Genomic DNA, 21,199 nt, shown 5'->3' with positions numbered 1-21,199 from the left:
CTTTTGGAGAGCTGTCAGCCCTTGTCTGACAGGGCTGTTTGGAATCTATCTGTGAAATGGCTTCAGATACTTAATTTGGTTTTGACTTACACTGGCAGTTGGTAGTTCAGCACCTGCAGGGGGAAGATACAAAAATCTACAGCGTGCATGGAAGAGGAAAAGCAGCTTGCTGCACTATACTTTACAGATAAACTCTGCTGCCGTAGAGTTCTGCCAAAAGCATAGTATCAGCTGAAAATAGTGCATCTATTTTCTTTGTTATTGGTATGTTACTTGTAACAATAGCAGCTGAATGAGTTTTACTTGAAAGCTTGTTTAGTGTTCATTAATATGAAAGAATGTTGTGCTGTATTTGCCAGACTTGCGACATCAGAAAGTTTTCTTGTGATGGGAAATAATCTAAGTATGGTTTGTTTGGTTTTGGTTTTTTTAATGTTGTATTTCTAAAAGGCTTTTTTATCATCTGTCAGGTGATTGAATTAAGAATATTTGCTACTTGTTGAGGTACAGACCTTAGTTTAAAAAAAATTAAATTCTGGATTAGCCAGTTATCAAGGTTGACAAAGTGTTCATGTACTTGTAGTATATGTTGATTGATCAGAAGTTGTTAAGGTGTTAGGATAAGCATAATGTCTTCTTACTTTTAGCTTTTTCCTGTGGATTTACAGATTTTTCAGGTTACAGTGTGTTTTGTATTATGCTCTTGTACTTGCTTAATAAAGGATTTATTACCATAACCTTTGGCTATCATGCAAATCTCAGGCCTTTGTCTTATGTCATCTTGTCATTTGGGTCTCTCTTGATAAAGATCATAACTTTTTACTTCTGAATTCTGCAAATATGGTTACAAGAGGAAACAATCATCTGTTAGTGATTCTTTTGAAATCAGCAGCCATCCTTTCTAATGGTGAAGTGGTGTGTTCGTTAGTCCCCACAGAGAAAGAAACAATAACTGTGTGTTTAGATGTGCAGTAAATGTGCTTCCTGGACCAGGTTGAAACTTCCCTGCTGTAGCCTTCAACATTACATGGTTGGGGTTTCTTTTTGGTGTTGCATGGGGTTCTTTGTGGGGGGCATATTTTCTTCTGTTTGTTTTTAGATTTAAACCCAGCCTTTAATGTTTTAGATGACTTTTAAATCTGCTGGACTTTTGAACTTTATTTGTAAGTTCTTGAGGTGTGTTAGGTTCTTTCACAGCTTCAGTATTCCTGTCTTTTCACAGGACCCCAGCTGAATGCGCAGCTAGAAGGTTGGCTTTCTCAAGTACAGTCCACAAAAAGACCTGCAAGAGCCATTATTGCACCGTAAGTCTGAAATAAAAGTTCAGTATATCTAATATTTGATTGGTTACATGCTCGTTTTCTTTTTTGAGTGATTTTGATAACTGGTAAAAGCTAGTATTTAGTTCAAAGAAGTGTTGTGTGGTTTCTAAATAAGTGTTTTGGATATAGCATAGAATGGCAGAAATCTATGCACATTTGGATGTGTGATTAGCTTCCTTTTGGTGATGGACTGCACACATAATATTTGTTTGTGACCCAGTCAGATGGGTAGAAGTTGTATTAATGAAGAAAACAACAAAACCCCTCCAATAACAGGGAAAAAACCCAACCGCAAAACAAAGTAAGCAACTCTCCTGCATCTCTCCCACCTCCTAAATAAAATTTAGCAAAACTTAAAAACAACAAGTAATTAAACACTATTCAACTATCCAAAATGGTTTACTTTTGTTATATTAGTTTGGTTTTATTTGAGCTATTTGTCCACAGCTGAAATAGGGATCATCTGAATATTTAGGGAGAATTCAATTTCTGGAAGATAGTTGAGACATGTAATGACAAAAATATGTTGGTCATTCCAAGTAATTATGATTTGGAAGGAAACACTAGGAAAACCACCTTAAATATATTGCTTTTCCTGTGCTAACATAGCATTGTCATAATGTTTGAAGTATTGCATAATAGTATTGCGTGTGCAGAAGAAACTGTCCCACATCTGCCTTAGTCTTTCTTGCAGGAATGTCAGGAAAGAGACCTTTCAGCTGCAGATTATGTAGTCTAGTTCTTTTTCCTGGATTGCTGAAGGTCTTCCTGTGGTCTCACTACATTTTTTCGTTAATTGTACCCTTTTTTTGCCACCGGTGAAGTGAGATATGTCTAATATTTTTGTGGATGATGGAAGAAGCCTGTAGCAGTGGGAACATTTCAGCAGGCTCTTTTGACATTGTCTAATAACATACCTTGCCTGTTTGTGAGGTCTCGGTCTGCTGCTTCTCCCCTTAGTATGTATGTTAGTACCTTTCTGAGCTCTTCAGAATGAGTGGGGTAAGTGATGTTGAAGTAAAATCCCAGGGTCATTTTGAAGATAACTTGCTCCAGGTATCAGTCTGTGGATGAATACAGATGTGTGTGAGCATACATAAATATAAGTACATATAAAATCCTTCAGTGCTGTCAGTGGGAACTTCTATCTTCAAACATCCTGTAAATCTCAAGGCTTGCAGCATGCATCATTCTCAGTGTCATTGTGTAAAGCTGTGGTGTGGACATACTGCTAAGTGACCAGGAGCCATTTTCTACCTCTTGACCTGGGACTCTGGGAGCAAATGATCTCTGAAATTAATGCTTTTAGTGGTGTAAAGTGAATTTTCACCCATTTTAATGGTCTTGAAGAGAATGGGCCTTCAGATTTGAAGGCAGTATTTGAAACAACTAGTCAAAAATGATTATAAATTGTGTTGGAGCACACACAGGAACAGAGGTTGAGCAAGGACCAGGCCAGAGTGATAGGAAAGGAAGGTGAAGCATGTAGCTCATTCTCTGCAGTAAAAGCTAGCATGATGCTGCCTTCTCCTTTCCATGTGCACATTCATTCTGTCACTGAGATATTCTTAAATAACAGAGCATTTTTATTCTCTTTATCTGCTGTGACATGTAGTTCTCTCTTTGCCAAGGCCCCTCTACTGTCATTATATCCAGTTACTGGAGTGTGGTTAGACGAACTTTCTCCAGTAGTTTGCCACTCCCTTGTTCCCTGGCTGCTCTGTTGGCATTATCGTGAGCTTCTCATAACAGGTGGCTGTGCAGTCTGCATGCATTCTTTACAAATAAGGGAAGGTCCTTTGATCTGGAGCTTTCCTGACTCTTCAGTGGTCATTGATAGGTTTTAAATCGGTCAGTAAATGGTTACTGCCAGTTCTTCAACAAGTATGTGTCTTGTGTGATCAGTACTGCAGCAGTGCTTTCCTGCTCTTTCAGGAGTTGATTTTTGGATCACTCTTACAATTTCTGGCTCACTGGGGACAAATAATAAATTTAAGAGATTAACATTTAATATCAACATATTTAAGATGTTAAGTAGTATTTAACATCTTAACATTTTGTACACTTTGATTTGCAGCCATGCAGGATATACCTATTGTGGATCTTGTGCAGCCCATGCTTACAAACAAGTGGATCCCAATATCACGTGAGTGTTACAGCTTTCTCTACAAAGCTTAGGGCCCTTGCAATTAGCTGATAGTGGAATGTTCTTGTTACATTCTTACAACTTGAAGTACTCAAATTTTAACTTTGTATTCTTTTTGGCCTTCTATGCATTGCTTCTGTTTGAACATTGTAAATGTTCAAATTGGATGTTACAAAGGGGGGAAAACACTAATATTGTTAAAATTATTGGTAACTAATTTTTTACAAGGGAGGGATTAAAGATGTTCTTTTTACAGTTTATTACTGATGTTCCACTGCTTTTGTAAAAGCCCAAGCTGTTTTTGTTGGGTTTTTTTTGGATTTTGTTTGGGTTTTTTTGTTATTGTTGTGAGGTTTTGTTTGGTTTTTTAAAGTCTATTGAAATACTTCGCCATGATTCTGCATTGGTTTTTCAGTGTAGGATTATGGGCTGAATACTGCCAGGATTCTCTTCTGCTGTGGAGAAAGTGACCAGTGTGTTTATATAATATGTGAAGTCAGTGAAAGTTAATCATTCCAATAATTTTAAATGAACTTTTGTTTCTAACAAGTTTAAAAAAAGAAAAATTAAAAAAAAACCCCAACATGCTGTTGTAGTCTGTGCCTTCCCCTAAAAATATGAATCTAGTTATTTTTGAGTAAAGGAATATAATTCTTGTTATATTATGCTGACAGCAGTGTTGTTTTTTTTAAATGACAAAAATTCAAAACCTCTCCAGTATATACTCAAAGTATGTATTTTGCAATGCTAAATAAAAACTGGCTAGGCTTATCAATTCTTCATAAGATAACATGCTGTAATACTTTTCAAAGGCAATGGTTTTAGTTCTTTCTAAACTATTGCAAATGATGTGAAAATAGCTCATGGTATGACAGACACCTAGTTTCTCTAAAATTTCCTGAACAAGCTGCATTCCCTAGGTTCTCTGATATGGAGTTGGTTGAACTTGCTGGATCATTTGCTATTTTACTGCATGGGATGTTTAGAATTCAGCTTTAAGCTAAACTGTTGCATGTTTGGATATTTGTTTTTATTAGCTTTGCAGAAAGTTTGTGTTTTAGTATACCTTGTTATAGCATTCCCTGTGTAAGGGATTAAAAAAAAACCCTCACAACTTTACATGTCTCTCCCACTCCTTTAATTCAGTGCCAGAAACAAGATGATATGATCCTGAATCTGAAAAGCTGAATTGCCTATATTTTTTTTTTTCTTTTTTCTTGTAAGTCCTGTGGCAGGAGACCCTTAACATCTAATCAAGAGCCAGGAACTGAGGACTTGATGAAATAACATCATGATGACGTGTAAAAGGTTGCAGTATCAGCTAAAGCTGTGAATGTGCAGGTCCAAGTCCCTGTTGTTGATGCAACAACAAAAAAACCTTAACATATAACAACATAAACCCAGCATTTGAGAAGGATCTAAATTTTAATTTAGTGAAACCTAAGTAAGGCTAATCAAGTGAATAAGCGAAAAACTCTGAATAGATGATAAACCCATAATCATTATTCGATCATGTATTTATTGAAGGTGCATAGCCAAAGGTGTTGATTCAAGGAGAGAATTCAAAAATCTGTTCTAAGCGGCTGTAACACATCATTTGGCCTCCAAATGAGTGCAAATTTCTAGCTGATGAGTACCCTCTGATAAATAACCTGCTGAAGAGATTTAAGGCTAGAGGAAGTGTTATTGAACTGAACTCATGATAATTTCTGGGATACCGAGCAAGGCTGGGCCACGGATTGATCTGTGATCTTACTGACAGCAGAGTGAAACTATTGTAGCCATGAGAAAGTATCACTTTGTACATTTTTATTAAACTTGTTGCTCTAAGCCAAGTTGCTGTACAATTGCAGTTGTCTAAATTGTGGCCTTCTGTGTTAATTGTTGTAGCCGAAAAATTTTCATCCTTGGGCCTTCCCATCATGTGCCCCTCTCCCGATGTGCACTTTCCAGTGTGGACATTTACAGAACACCTCTTTATGATCTTCGAATTGACCAAAAGAGTAAGTGTGTGATAAAGCTTGGACTTAACTGAGGCTTGAGTATTGACTGTGGTACTACAGTGATGAGGATTTTCTTCTTGTTGGGCACTTCCTTGCTGTAAGTGGCATACAAGTGCAAATCTGGTTTTAGTGCAACAAAAACTAACTTCTGAAAGATCCTGGTTGTTTCAGACATGGTCACATTATAACCGTAATGTCTCTCTTCCTTCTGGCAAGTAAAGAATTCTACATTTTTGCTTATCTTTTCCATTTTGAGTGTGTGCCTCAGGGTTTTAAAACTAAAAAAGTGTTACATCAAATAATAGCTCATTAAACACCACCTCCATTTTCCTGTGAAGTATTCTTGCTGGAAAGAAAGGTTCCTTAGTTGGTTTGAATTTGATTTCTGATCGAGGAATAACAGAGAAACAAAATATTGCTTTTATTTGGATGCATTATTGCATGTGACTTTTTAACTTGTAGACTTAAATACTGTTAGTCCATGAAATACCAGTCTTTTGAACTAAGTGCAGTGAAGATAAATTTGATATTTTGAGGTATACCTAAGTGATACAGCATCTTTTTCAGAAGTGCTAATTAGCACAGATGTGTTGTTTCACTGTAACTGTGATTAAGCAAGCAAATTCAGGCTTTCTACATAGAGCCTGCAGAAATTTCCGTAGGTAAGAAATGTTTTGCTTTCTGTAGAATTCCTTTATGGAGCTGAGAAGGGGGCACAGTGGAGAATTCATCCAGTGGAGAATTTTCAAAATGTAGAGATGACTCTGCATGTTCTCAAGTACACTTGAGAGTAGAAAAGATAACTGACAAATGTTGATTACTTAATCAGTTGTGGCTGTCTCTAGATTTCATGATTCAGTCAATAATAAATTCTATTAAATAGTAACACATCCAGCAATGGCTCAGCTGATGAATTTTTATTTAAAAAAAAGGTCGTTTATGAAGATAAAAATTCATTGACTGGGCAAATGGTTGTATATTTTCAAATGTATTTTATTTGTGTAATTAAATTTTGTATCATAACTGAAAATCTTATTCAATATACTGATAAAGTCACTGATTTAATACACTTATTTTGTAAACGGAATAAATTATGGTTATATTTTAATGACTTCAACATAATTTTAATCCTGAATTTATTTAGAAACAAATGAGTTATGATGATAACTCTTGGAGTCCTTGGCAAGTAATTTTTTATAGTGGTTATGGTCTGATAAAGGTAGACTGTAGCTTGCTTTTTGCACCTGTAGTGGTTTTCAAAAATAAGCAAAAAAAAAAAAAGTAGTAAAAACTGATCTTTCATTCATTTCAGTTTATGGAGAATTGTGGAAGACTGGAATGTTTGAGCGTATGTCCCTACAAACAGACGAAGATGAACACAGTATTGAAATGCATTTGCCTTATACTGCTAAAGCCATGGAAAGGTACTAGGGCTAATAACTTCTACAAGAATGAACATTATGTGCATTAAATGTTTGAGCTACTGTGAAGTCCAGTAGGAAATAATAATACATTTTATGGCATAGAAGGCCCGATAGTGTATATAATGCTCATACTCCTCCATCCCCCAATAAAAATTTTGGTAAGGAGAGGGTCAGAGACTAGGATAAGCTGCTGTAATTGAAACTGTGAGCAGAGCAAACATCTGAATGATGAAGTTATAACACCTCTTATAACAGGTTGCCTTAATAGAGTTAATATTAGACATGTCTTCATGAACTTTTCTCAACAACTGATTTTTGTCCCCACTTTTGTAAGGCAGCTCTGAAAGAAGTTCAGATGGTTTTCTGTGGGATTTTAAGTTTCTTTGGAGCCTTAATACTAATTTTGAAATTAAGGGTGTGTTTATAGCTACTGTTTCAGATGTTAGCTTTAAATAAAAATTGTCATCTTTAAGGAAAAAATGTCAATCTGTGTTGGGGTTTCTTCCCTAACACATGCCCCATTTCCCCCCCCCCCCCCTTTTTTTCTTACTTCCATTGTGTTTTGAATTTTCCCTAGAGTATCGGAATCTACTTGGGTACTATGTTGAGCATTTTCATATATGTTTTATATACTTTGGCGAATTACCCAACACACAGCATCTGTACAGGGAGAATTTAATTCTTACTTCATTCCTGATTTCACTGTGTCTTTTCTTTTTGTTTGCCTGGTGTTTTCACTTTGCAGCAGGGAGAAATACTGATTTTGGGGGTGTGTGCTTGCTGAAGTTGAAGTACTCTGTGGTTCTAAAACCACATCCTACTATGACCTTACCAAATTACTATCGTCAAATAAACATTTTTAACTTTTAAACATTCTGCTGTTTCAATTAGCAAGCCCTAAAAAGATCTTCAGATGTTACTTGAATTACAACCTTTTTTCTCTTGCTTATAAGCCATAAGGATGAGTTTACTATTATTCCTGTGTTGGTCGGAGCACTGAGTGAGTCAAAAGAGCAGGAATTTGGAAAACTCTTCAGTAAATACCTAGCTGATCCTAGTAACCTCTTTGTGGTTTCTTCTGACTTTTGCCATTGGGGTAAGTTTCATGTCTCATTATATATTGAATATTTTGTAGCTATTTTAAAATAATGTGTTTTATTAAACATTGAACATTTAAACTTCTGGTAAATGTATTTTTGCAACTTAAATGCCTTTGTAAAGTTAAAAAAGACTTTAAAATCTGGAATAATAGGTGAAAAATATTGATGTGGTAATGTGTTTTCAGTATAGTGGAGGAAATAAATGGTGAAGGTGTGTGGGTTTATATACATCTCTTTACTGTTGCAATGAAATAATTGTCTGAAGTTGCTTGCTCTTTTTACTCTTCTTTTAAGCACCTCAAAACAACTTTAAAAACAAATTAGCTAAAAATTCACAGGGCTTGGCCACATTCCTCTGCTAGAAATAAGTTTTGTATATTTTACTGCTGGGTAAGATAGCAGATGGATTATTTATGCCAATTCACCCCAGTTCATCTTGGTGGCAGAGCTATAAAGACTCCAGAAGCCTTGACTTCTGTCCTGCTTTATAATTTTATTTTTCTTTTAAATGTGATAGTAGCTGGAAAAGGGACTGCTTCAGAAAGATAAGTTACACAACAGACCTTCTTCCTTTTTTTTCCATTGTCATCTTTGGTCAACTTAATTAAGTGCAAGTTTTATTTGTCTTTGAATTGTGGAGTAGGTGGAAGTATATATAAGAATGACCTGGTCCTGTTGTGGCTAATGATCCATCTAGAACTGCTCGTTGAATAATCATGAATTTTTTCTTTTAACCTTCATTTACTGTGGGTATTGTTGTGCAAGCAGAAGTAGCCTGACTCCATGGTTGACTTTGGCAAGAGGGATAGCAAAATGAAATGTTGCTTTATTTCTTAACTGGTAGAATTGGATTCCAAGGCAATAACAGGCAATTAGTGAGTGATACTTCAGTGTCAGTTCTACATAGTAGATTTCTCTTTAGGAATATAGCCACCCATCGTGTACTTTTTTTACTTTGCTTCTGGGCTGCTACTTCATGATTGCCCTAGAATTTCCTCAATGGAGCTAAAAAGTATAAAATAAATGAAGATTACTACTTTGCAAGTATTATACTTTCAAATATTTAGTAAGTATTAGGGAGTGTTTTAGCTACAATTTTTCCCTTTTTTATTTTATACGTGATTTTTGTTTCAAGGTCAGAGGTTCCGTTACAGTTACTATGATGAATCCCAAGGAGAAATTTATAGATCCATTGAGCACCTAGATAAAATGGTAAGTTTTCAGATTTGGTGGAACTAACTAACAAATTTCTCCTGTACATTCCATTTCTTTGAACACTTCAGAAATTTCTCTAACAAGATATTATAGATCAGCTATTTTATTGAATGTATAATTTTCCTTTGTTTACCACAATAAGAATTTAGCTGTTGGTTTTAGCTAGCATCCTCCCTTCTACTGACTGCGCACAATTATATTGCGGGTATAAACTAGTAAGCATAATTAATGAGAAGAAATGCATGTTCACCTACTTAAAAAGCTCTAATGCAACGTAATTTCTGTCCACGTACCCTCTTGTGTATTTGGAAAGCAGTAAAAATGATGCGTGGAGAATTGTGGTAGTTCCAGCTTGCTAGCTGTGATACCTGCATATAGAAACAGCATTGTGATTATGCAAAGGGTTTCAGCAACATCCATTTGGAAGAAGAAAGGCTGTAGGGCATTGCACTGGTCAGGAAAATGAAAGCCACCGTTTCCTTGGCAGTAGCCTTCCCCATGCCCCTTGCTGTGTGGTAGATGGTGGGGAAAAAGCAGTAGACCATACTTCATTTTGGGTTTGGCCAAAGGCTGAAAGGAATGCTACATACAGAAAGGTCCTATGCCAATTATGTTGCATTTTCTTTGCAGTCACAGGAGCCAAGGATTTCTTTTTAAATTAAAAAGAACCCCAATAACTTAATGTTCAAGACTATACTTAAGGTACAGAATAGCAGTAATTTTTCTGGAAATATGTAACCTGAAAATTTGTTTTACAGCTGTTTGCATCATTTATGTAAATTCTGTAGAATCTGTTAGAAGAGAGAACTGTTCTTACTCATGGCATGTTAATTTTTTCCTTGTCTTGAAGGAATAAATCCTATCTGTTGGAGAGATCTCTGGACTTTTTTGCTTTGGGTATCCATATTAACCTCTTTGTTTTTCTTCTATTCATCACTGGAATAGTATGAGTAAATAATTTGCCTTCATTCTGTTTATCCCACCTTTAATAATGCTTTTAGTCAGTTGAGAGGCTTCTCTGTCAAGACAAGTGTTTTTCTACAGAATCAGCAGCTTTGAGTATTTTTGCAGGAGAGCAGATTATGGTGCATTAGCAAACATTAGTTTCCCCTTGTTAACTTCTGTGGTGAAAGCTTGAAGAAACACTGGACTTTGGCATTTAATTACTTTTAGGGAATATGTTGCTGCACCAACTCTTTCTTTTGGTAGTTATTCAGCCAAGTGGAGGTGACATTTTTTGTAACATGGAAAATCATATCTACTGTTTAATAACTATAAAAATACTTTTTTGATCTTCAGTTTAACTGGGAAACTAAACATGCTGTATAGCAGTATACTGTGGTTATTTTTTGCTTGTTTATATCATGCCATATCTAAACACATGACTCCATGTTGCAGCGGGGATTACTGCAACAAGCATATTTCAAACCAGGTGTCTCGTGGAAAGCGAAGTATATATGGACAGATTCGTGGTAGATGTTTCAGAGATGTTCATTTCTCCAGCCGCATGGCTGGGGCTCTGCTCAGGAACTCCGCAGTCACGAGACCCGAGGGTCCTTGGCGTTATCAGGGAACACCAAACCAACCAATGGGAACAAGGCTGACCAGGGGCAGGGAGACCCCGCGTCTCCTCCCCAGGACCCATCTCCCAGGGCTCCATGGCAGGAGGGAGGGACCCCAACATCTCACCCATTTTATTTTAATAAAAGGAGAATGAAAACAACTGGATAAACATAACAAGAACAGTTTCAAGACAAAACAAGCCACCCTCCTGAGTCTTTAAATGTCCAATCAGATTCTGTGGAACACCTTAGGGCTGACAGAAGGGAGACAAAACTCTCCGGGCATGCTTTGTGGGGAAACTGAGGCAGGAGAGGGTTTAATTTCTTCACTCCCCCTTTTCATCCCCCCCTTGGCATCGGAGAGGAATTGTAGGGAAATGGAATTGTATAGGGAAGCCGTGGGGTGAAAAACGGATTAGGAATAAACTGGGGATAGGGTAAACTTAGGAAGGGGTTCATATTGGGTATAGGGTAAAAGGGGAAAGTAGGCTGTGGTAGGGAAATTGTGTAGGGAAATTGCAGGGGTGGATATTGTTTATAATTTTGTGCATAATGGCTGCCTTTGACTGGAATACCTCCAGGCCCAGTAACATTTGCTGCTTGTAAACCCTTCTTTCCTTGCACTATATCAAATTGTACAACTTCTCCATCTCCTACACTTTGCAGGTAATTTTTAGGGTTATTCCTTTTAATGGCAGTTCTATCGATGAATACATCTTCCCCTGTAGCATCTCGTTATAAATCCATAGTTGTTTTTTACATTGTACCATTTCATGGTTCCTGTGACTTTCATGGCTACAACTCCTCCTATCACGTGCTTGCGTGTTCGTCGTGGGTGCCGGTCCTGCGTTGCCGCCGACTCCGATGTCTCGGCCGGGCCCCCGCGTTGCGGCTGCTCCGCGCTCTCCGAGCGGCGCTGCTCCGGCGTGTCTGGGCTCTGCGCGGCCCCGCGTTGCCATCGCCGCTGGCTCCGTGCCCTGTGAGCGGTTCTGCTCTGCCAACTCCACACTACTTTGAGAGCGGCCCCGTTCCGGCTCGGCGCTGCGCGGCTTCTCGTGTCGCTGTGGAAAGCGCCGCTTCTCCCTCCGCAGGGCTCTCCGAGCCGTGTGCTCAGAGCGGGCTGCCACGCCGATGCCGGTTCCTGGCTGCTCGTGGCCCACGGCACCCGCGGCGCCTGCGGCATCACTCCCTCACTCGCGGCCGCGTGGCCGGGGACCCCGAGACAGGGATGGGGTCCGCGATAAGGAGCGCGCTCCCGAGGGGGCCGGGAGCATCCAGCACAGGCACCTCCGCCGGCACGGCTGCAGTCATGTGCCACAGGGATGGCGGCCGCGCGGCCTCAGCCACAGGACTATGGCCATCCTTTGCTTTAATAGGTCCGTATAAATGCTCTTGAATAGCTCCACTGACTACCATGGATCCACGCAAGGGTTCAATCACTAATACATGTTCTGTTTGATCTTTCATCTCCCACAAGATCTCGTCCCAAAAACACCCCTGACAAGATCCACGAGGTTCAATATCAAAAAGTAAGTCTTGACAAATATAGGAGAAATTTTTGAAAAGCCAATTAAAAAAAAGTTCTAGGTCTCCCAGTTCCATTACTTTTTTGTTTTGTTGTTCAAGGATTCCTTTAACTTCCAGGTACATTTCTTTCTGTGGCTCAGAGAGCCCCATTTCCCACGATTCTTCCATAGTCCAGAGAGAATATCCAAACCAAGATGAGAAGAGAGAGGTCTAGAGTGGTTATTTTACTCACGAATCTTCCTCAGGGATCGGTATCTTGCTCGCATTCCTCCACCAGTTTGTCGCAGCGGGGATTACTGCAACAAGCATATTTCAAACCAGGAGTCTCGTGGAAAGCGAAGTATATATGGACAGATTCGTGGTAGATGTTTCAGAGATGTTTATTTCTCCAGCCGCATGGCTGGGGCTCTGCTCAGGAACTCCGCAGTCACGGGACCCAAGGGTCCTTGGCGTTATCAGGGAACCCAAACCAACCAATGGGGAATGAAGCTGAGCAGGGGCAGGGAAACCCCGTGTCTCCCCCCAGGGCCCCTCTCCCAGGGCTCCATGGCAGGGGGAGGGACCCCAACAACTCCAGACACCGTATGGAGGAGGTTTTGCTTTGGGTGATTTTTTTTTTGGTGAAACAAGATGTCTTAATAGCAATATCACAAAGATCTCTGTCACATTTTTCCAGTTTTTGGAAGTTTGTTCAATTTTATGTCCCACGTGGGTAGTTCTTGTTTCCTTAGATAATTATTGAATTTTTTCATATAATTTGATGTGCTAAACAAACTTGTACTGCTGTAACCAGTAGGCCTCTACACAGACAAAATAGCATTCAGATAGAGACAAAACTGTATTAAAACTGGCTTAATTTTATTGGACCTAACAAGGAAAGCAGTCAGCTGAGCACATTGTTAGCAGGAAGGTATTCTGGGGTAAGATAAAATCAGATTTCCTTAGAAATGCCTTTGGGGGGGGATGATGGCCTCTTCCTTAATTGGACTGGACTTTACATATAGATGCATGATGATTTTCTCACCTAGTGAATAAAAACTGCTGAACAGTTTGGGCATTGAAGTTTTACTTGCTGTGGTTCTAAGTTAGAGCCATTAGACTCTAGCATAAAACAAATAGAGTAGTAAATATTGCTGGGCAGGCATCAGTTTCTCCATCGTAATTGTTGATCTGACCACTGTCACCACAGTGCACTTTGTGATGTAATGGCAAAAGGAGGAAATAGCCTCATGGTAAGAAGGGGTATCTTAGGGGAGAATCCTCAAATGAAGAGTTATAACTGAGCAGCTGATGTGCAATAGTTTGTGTATCATGACCTGAAACACACTATCTTTTTAAGTAAAAGTGAGGGAAGTATTTTTCAAGACATTGTTGAAGTGTAATTATTTTTGATTGACTAGCCTGAAAATGCAGGCTGTCCACTTCAATCTTCATTGCCAGATTGCTCATTTTATATGAGCATATATTTGGTATGGGATACTTTCCACCTCACTTGAGTCAGTGGGAGGATTGTGTTACCTTGAATGCTGATGAGAGAAAATGCAGGCACTGAGGAGTGCTGTGCAGGAACAGCCAGTAGTTGTTGTCCAGGAAAAATGTTCAGCATTGGTAGTTTCTCAGGTACTTCTAATGACCTGCTGAATTCTGGTGGCTTTTGCAGTGCTGCTGCACTGTTGCAGGACCTTCCGCAGTGCTCCAGCCTGGGAAAGCTTCTTAGGCTGGGCATAATGTAAGACCATGGCTCTCTGCCTGGGTACCCAGGTCCCTGTTCTCTTCTCTGTGCCCAGACAGTAATTTTCCTGGTGGTTACTTGTCATCTAGTCTGAGTGACTCACACGTGCAAAGATAGTTGGGCTGGATAGTAATAAGACCAAATTTGTTTCCACTTCTATTAGAGTGCTATTAGTTTAGATCTTTAAGTGTGAAGAAATAGCTGGAATAACTGATAAAAAACTTTAACTTGACCAGCCAAAGCATTCTTGGCATATAGTATAATATGAGCCTATAGGTTGTTGGAGGGGATGTTTGTTTGTTTGGGGTATATGTGTATAGGGTTATTATTTTTTAAAGTTTTTTTGCAGGCTTGTACATGATTCTATTAAGGGATGGTATTTAAAAATGTAAGGTTTTTAATCATACTGAGTGCACTGTGCTAGGATACTGTAGATGCCATTAGCAGTATCTGGCTAACTGAGGGATGCAATTTTTATGTGATGCCATAACCATGTGATAAACCATGGAACTGCGGTTACACTTTTATCATGTGGGTTTTGTTACATGTTTTAACTCTGTTCTAAGCCATGCCTTGCTGAGTTGTTTTGAATACTGAAAATTATTAGCTTCATACTTCTGCTTTTTAGAAAAATAAAACACAACCTGGCAAAAATGTTTCCTTTGTTCCTCAACACTGTTTTAGACTGAGAAACAAACTTGGTAGTCTTTGCTCCTCTGCCACAATGATTTCTGAATCCAAAAGATTGAGAAGTTCAGCACAACGTAATGCTTATAGGATATCTGTTCATACCAATTCCCTATGGATTTTCTCCAGTCTGTGATGTATGGAACTCTGTTAGTATTTTCTGGGGTGAACTGCATAGCTGTAAGCGTTTTGCAGTGCTGAATTGTGCATTGAAATAAGCTTACTAGGCATTCTCATAAATCCATGTCCATTCATTTGAGACAAATGCTCAAATGCCTCTGCCCAGTATGTTCCAGTGACTTAAAACTGTAAAACGAGTCTCTCAGTTGAGCAGCCATTTTCATTTTTTAAAAGGTCATGAAAGGGTTTTACAAACAGATAAAATGTGTTCTCGTGAACTGTTCAGTATCTGAGTAAGTGCTTTATGCATCTTCAGTTTCACTTGAGTATGTAGTCAAATTTAGTTCTGCTTTCTTTAGCTGTGTATTGACTTGTACCATCTACAAGTAAATGGATGGTTCAAAGATATGCTTTGGAAACTTTGGAAATGGTTTCTATGTAATCACTGCTAGTTAGAGAATAGCTACAATTTTTTTTTTTTTTTTTTTTTTTTTTTTTTTTTTGGCACTCATTTAGGCTCTGTAGATCTGGAGTGATTAACAGCTGTAATTACTGGCCAGGGGTCCAAACACCCTCTCCATGACTCCAAAAGAACTGAGCTCTTACCAGCAATTAGCTAGCTTAGCTTGGTTTTGTTTTTCCATAAAATGTATTTCTTTATGAATTCATCTTATGTCTGTTTCTATTTAAAAGTACACAAGGGTAGTGATTATCATTGCTGTTTTATAATCCTCCCAGCTCTCCTGGGAATCTTCTGCTCCTCCATTGTAAGCTGTGATCCAGTCTGAATAATTAGCTGATATCTGCCAGATCAGCCAACACCCTTGCAGAGTGTTCTGGAGATTTCACTTTTGACATGGAGACTTCAGACTGACTGCTTCCTGCATTGTGGCTTTTCCTTTTATCACCCAAAAGCAGGGGAAAGAGCTGAGACAAATGCAGAAATCTTAGAAGAAATTATCTCCTTTCCTGGTATCAACCTCCAGTTGTTTCCATGCGAAGTTTTTTTCTCGTCTCTAAGGAAGAACTTACTGTTTCACCAATAGAAGCAGTATAACTATGTATTTTATTGAGTTAGTGAGTGTCTGGAGCTCATTTCCCTGGTGAAGGGAATTAATAATTTTCATAGGAAGGAAGAAAAGAGAATGGAGTCTAATACAGGCAAAAGAGCAAAGCCATGATGAAGCTAAGACAATAATTGATTTAGACTTGTTTTTAAACTACTTTCATGCTGTTTGATCTGCTCTGTGGGATGGGGTAAGAGTAGGCTATATCTGGAGTTGTAGGAATTTTTTTGCCTTTAAGAATGCAAAAGTTTGTACACATGGAAGGTTTTGTTTTCCACACATGTACTGTATTCTTAGCATGACTCCATGGGCCCATGGGTCCTGCTCTGAATGGAGGAAAGGATGCATACATGTGACTGTCTTATGTAAAGTGGAAGCACCATTTCCTGGTTCTTACATTTTTGTTGTGCACCAACTTTATAGTGCTTTAGACATTTTCTGGGTCTTCTTTTTATGCTCTGAGCAAATGGCCAGCCCATGCCCAGATCAACTGCCTTGCATGCCTGATGTATCCAGGATACATCATGCTTGTTACACATGTGAATTGCATATGTGTAGTGATGATTTTATCTAGGGTTTTTGGACATCCAGAAGTCCCAGACAAGTGCTTGGCCCTGAACTCTGTTACCACGGAGAGCAGGTGGAGGCACAACTTCTTCCTGCTTTGCCCTTTTAGTAAATTTGTGTGGTTATAGCTGTACCAAATCTTACAGAAGTAGGGCACTCTTGGATGGTGGGGGTCAACTAGTCTGCTGGAGGAGCTTTTTTAACGTGAGCTTCACTGGTGTTTGCAAAGATAACTTCACAGATCTGTGGGTTATTGACAGCTTTGGAAGAGCTCCTGCACTTTTAGTTTGGCAAGGAATGGAAACAAGATGACTACAAGGTAGAGCTCACATGCTGAGATTCCCTTGATACCCTTGGTACAAAGTAGAGGGTTTTTCCTCCTGCTCTGTGGTAACATATAGGTGATGTATAAACACCTGCTTGTGAATATGTAATGTAATTATTGCTATTGATTATTTTTCAGGGTATGAGCATTATAGAGCAGCTAGATCCTGTATCTTTTAGTAATTACTTGAAGAAATACCATAATACAATATGTGGAAGACACCCGATTGGAGTGCTATTAAATGTAAGTTTTGATTTGTTGAAGAATGTAACTTTTAGAAAAATGTTTGCATTTATTAAAACACAATATTGCTGCAGTATTACTTGGTTCTGAAATATTAAGCCTTGAATGAACACTTATTTCTAAGTGTTTTCAATTTGGTCTCTGATTTTTGTGTCTTGCATATAGACAAATGTAAGCTCTGAATTTCAGTGAAATGCAATCATTCACTTTCTCTGGGCCCTAAATAAACAAATAAATAAATCCATGTCCCTGAAGAAGTATGTAGTTACTCTTTTGAATCAGTACTTACGAACATGTATATATTTTCTCTATGTTGCTATTAGCTAGCTATTCTGAGTGCCTTGTGATGTCTGGCAGTGTTTTTGCGTTTTGCAAATATGAGAAAGGGCCTCTGTAAGTATTAGAGCAGTCCACCATTAACTCATAAATTAACAGCAATTAGAATTCAGATTACTTTCTGGTTAATATATTCTGCTTTGGTGATGCAGTGCGGACATAAACCTGGCTTAACTTAGTTGTCTAAATTTGGTCACAGCTGCTTTACAGCACTGCTGGAGTGCTGCAGATTTGTCATATTGCTTGAGTGAATCTCACTGTATTTTTATTGTAATTCAAATCTGAAACAGGAAGCATATTAACTTTTTTAAAAGGGAAAACTAAATTCGCTGGGAATGTAGTCTGAATGGCGAACATACAGAGAAACCTTTTAAAGTGGAGTCTGTAAAAGTTTGTATGAGCAATATCGATACTGGAGATGCATGTAGCAAAGGTCAGTACTATGACAACTCTGCAAGTCTACCCAGCTCTTACTCTCAGATAGTTAGTTTTGCAGTGAATCACAGCTAAATTTTGTTCATTTGTTTTTGCTAGTTGTCACACTTTAATAAACTATCCTTGTACCTTCCTTTTCCTTAATGGAAGAAATAGAATATGAAAAATGCTAATAGTGTAGGGTTTTTTCCTGCTGTATCTGTGTTTCTGTATAAATTCCCCATGGAACTGGAAGCATTGTTTCTAAAAGATTGTCATGAAAGGCTTAGTGTTGCTTTAAAGAAGTGCATGGATAGTGCATCAGTGAATGAAACAGCACAGGAGTGGCCTGGGTCCACTCAAAACTGGGAGGTGCTTATATAATGAGCTTGTGAGAGATGGTGCAAGGACCTTTCAGAACTAGGAAATGCAATTTCACTGATACCTTATTTTGAACAGCTCTTTTTCTCTCTTCAGGCTATCAACGAGCTCCAGAAGAATGGAATGAATATGAGCTTTTCATTTTTGAATTACGCTCAGTCAAGCCAGTGTCGAAACTGGCAAGACAGCTCAGTGAGTTATGCAGCTGGAGCACTTATGGTCCACTGAACTGCTGAATGCTCAGGGATGGCACCTGCACACACTCTGTATACGGGGTCCCAGCCTAGCCCTTACAAAGATACAGTCCCTGGTCTTTGGGTATACTGAAACCTCAAACTAATAGAACTCTGTTCTTTTCTAGTAGGTGTAGTCCTTCCTTAGTTTCAACTCATTTAAAAATGCTTTCTTGTTTAGGACAATGGAAGGAAGGCTGGTATCAGAATTTTTGTGAGATTTTTTTTTTCTTTGGAAAAGATAATGGCTATGAAGGCATGGTGGTAGACTGTCCTTAAAAATACAACATGTAAAGCATTTACCATATCCTAAATTTGCACTCTTTGCAGACCTGTGCACATATACTCAGCTTTCAGAATAGTTTTGCAAGTTGTAAACGGAAAAAGGGGGAAAAAGGGGGTGGAAGCTTTTTAATAAAAGAAAAAAAAAGGAAAACAACGCATTTATAAATGATTCTGTATTAGAATATAATAAAACTCCAGTATAGTCAGTTACTACCCGTGATGTACAACAGATATCTTCTATTTTAGTTGCTAATAAAGGGCTACACAAACCAAAATAGTCTGATTTAAACTTATTGCTTTGTGTTCTGTATGTGGCTGCTTGTCATTAACATCCTTTATCCTCAGTTCGTATGCTTGATAATTCAGCCATTCTGTAAAATACTTTAGAATGTATTTTGTATTCAACATTTGTTGACTATTTCATTTACAGATTTTTTTATCTTAAACCTGCACTATGAGTTCAGCTGTGCAAAAGAATTCGAAAAACTTTTTGTATAATCTTTTTTGTTTCACAGTTAATCTATGAAGCAGTATCTTTTAGTATGTGATACAAATTTGTATCAGCAATACACTTTGAATGATTTTTAAGCTCAGTTTGATTATTCAAGAGAAATAGATGAAGTATTTTTGTTTCAAATGACTAAAATTTGAAAACAAGCAGTAGCTTGAAAATGATAATTCTTAGAGTATCTGGCATTCATAGGCCACAGAAGCCATACAATCTCAAGCAATTTTTCCTCAAAGATTATTTGGGAGGGGAAGGTAAGGCTTCTCTCTTTTTTCATTTTTACTTTTTTATTCTTTGACCATGGGTAGAATTGTGTCATGTTTTTTAAACATCCCATGTTAAGAGTTCTTGAACTTTCTTCCAGCCAAAATAATGATGTAATTATTTCAGTTGTCATTCCTGAAGACTTCCTTTTGTTCTAATAAATGCAAAGTAGGATGCAGTATTGGCTCATTATCTAAATGGAGATCTTATTCCTTGATACTTCACCTGCTTTCAGGAAACCTCCTGGTACATTCAGCTTTTCTAAGTGGCAGAGGGGAATTTGAGAATTCAATTTAGATTATCTCTGAAAGTTGTGGGAATTGCTGCATGCAAAGTCTTAGCTGAAAGCATACCAGACATCTTGTTTATTCCTATTAAAATACCCTCTGCTTGCATCACTTCTATTTTCCTTATCACAGTTGGCCACCATTTAAATAATAGCAGGTGAATGCTCCATTTATAAAATGAACTACTTTGCAGATGTTCAGAATCCATCCCAAATGCCAAACTCCTGTGCATGCCTGTTCTTTTAGTTGCCTTACTGCTCTGCCTTGTTCTTGGAATGTCTCAGCAGCAGACAGGGAAAACAACTTTCAGATTACTGTTGACAGACCAGCAAGAAGGCTGTGCAGGTAAAACTGAATTGGTAGCCAGTCTTTGTAAATACATGTCTGACTGTGCCTTATTAACAAAGTAGTTTGATCGTGAAGTTTTTTACAAAAATCTTTGGTGAATACAAGTTTAATTAGGACTTGGGTTTCTTTCAGTCTTATGCCAAATGTTTAACATCATTATTGAAACATGCAGTTAATTGGAACAGTTAAGTATCTACTTTATCCCTAAGGTAAACATAGTAATTAGCTCCTGAATACAAATGCCTAAGTTGCATCTTAGCTCTGTAAGCTAGTTTTAATGAAAAAAAAGCCCATAACTGGAAGAGCTTCGAGGAAATTGGTCAGCCATTTTGCTCAGCATAATGTTATTAAATATCTTACATTGAAAGCACTTCACATGTAAACTGTATAATGTATTTCAAAATAAAGTTTCTAATTAAAATGGGAGTTTCTGTGCCTACTAGTAATAACCAGCAATGACAGTTCAGAAACCCACTCAGAAATTTAAAGCTTTGTGAAACCTGTTCTAACTTAAAAAGCCCTTGTAAAAGCTGCCCCCCCCGCCTTTTTTTTTTTTTTTTAGCAGAAAAGACCGGATTTCAAAGAACTCAGATTTTTTTTTTTTTTCCCCCCCCATTGGTGGGCTTGGAAGGAGTTGACTTCAGTGCTCTGTTTTGTGGTGTGTTTGTTTAAGATGCATCAGGAGGAAAAGCAGAATCTCCTGAAAAATCTTCACTCAAGGCTATTAATTCATTATTTTAGTTTTACCACACATTTTATTCTTGTTTAAATATACGTTTGATTATAGCATATTGGGACAAAGTGTCTGGTTTAGACAATACTGAATATTCAGTCCTGTTCACTTTTCTGGAGGCTTCTTCTATGCATAGAATGACTGAGCTTTGACTGCTCTTTTGGTGCAGGAAATCCAGCCAGGGACATGATTCCCATTTTAAAATTTTGGCATTTTAGAGAAATACTCAATGTGTGAAAATGTTGATTAAAGTATTCCTCTGTTTTTCTGTTCTCATGTTGTTCACAAAGGAACTTTATGTATTTTGTTTCCCTTAAATACTGCCTAAAAAGTTCTTTCCAAGTATTATCTACTGAGTTCTTAGTTCTTC

At 38.1% G+C, this 21,199-nt stretch overlaps 1 protein-coding gene across 1 annotated transcript in view; it reads left to right on the top strand.

Annotated features, from left to right (window-relative positions):
• Positions 1-18,964, top strand: part of MEMO1 (mediator of cell motility 1) — a 30,002-nt gene extending 11,038 nt beyond the window's left edge. The window contains exons 2-9 of the mRNA XM_082299432.1: positions 1,223-1,304; positions 3,400-3,468; positions 5,359-5,471; positions 6,784-6,895; positions 7,849-7,991; positions 9,131-9,207; positions 16,936-17,040; positions 18,268-18,964. Coding sequence (XP_082155558.1) covers positions 1,223-1,304; positions 3,400-3,468; positions 5,359-5,471; positions 6,784-6,895; positions 7,849-7,991; positions 9,131-9,207; positions 16,936-17,040; positions 18,268-18,399 — 833 coding nt within the window. The 3' untranslated portion in view covers positions 18,400-18,964. The remainder of the gene's footprint in view (positions 1-1,222; positions 1,305-3,399; positions 3,469-5,358; positions 5,472-6,783; positions 6,896-7,848; positions 7,992-9,130; positions 9,208-16,935; positions 17,041-18,267) is intronic.
• The last annotated feature ends 2,235 nt before the right edge of the window (positions 18,965-21,199 follow it).

The sequence above is a fragment of the Coloeus monedula genome (assembly GCF_965178545.1).
Source record: "Coloeus monedula genome assembly, chromosome: 2".
NCBI lineage: Eukaryota > Metazoa > Chordata > Aves > Passeriformes > Corvidae > Coloeus > Coloeus monedula.
The sequence above is the reverse complement of the archived record's forward strand: the minus strand, read 5'-3'. Positions and strand labels throughout refer to the sequence as shown.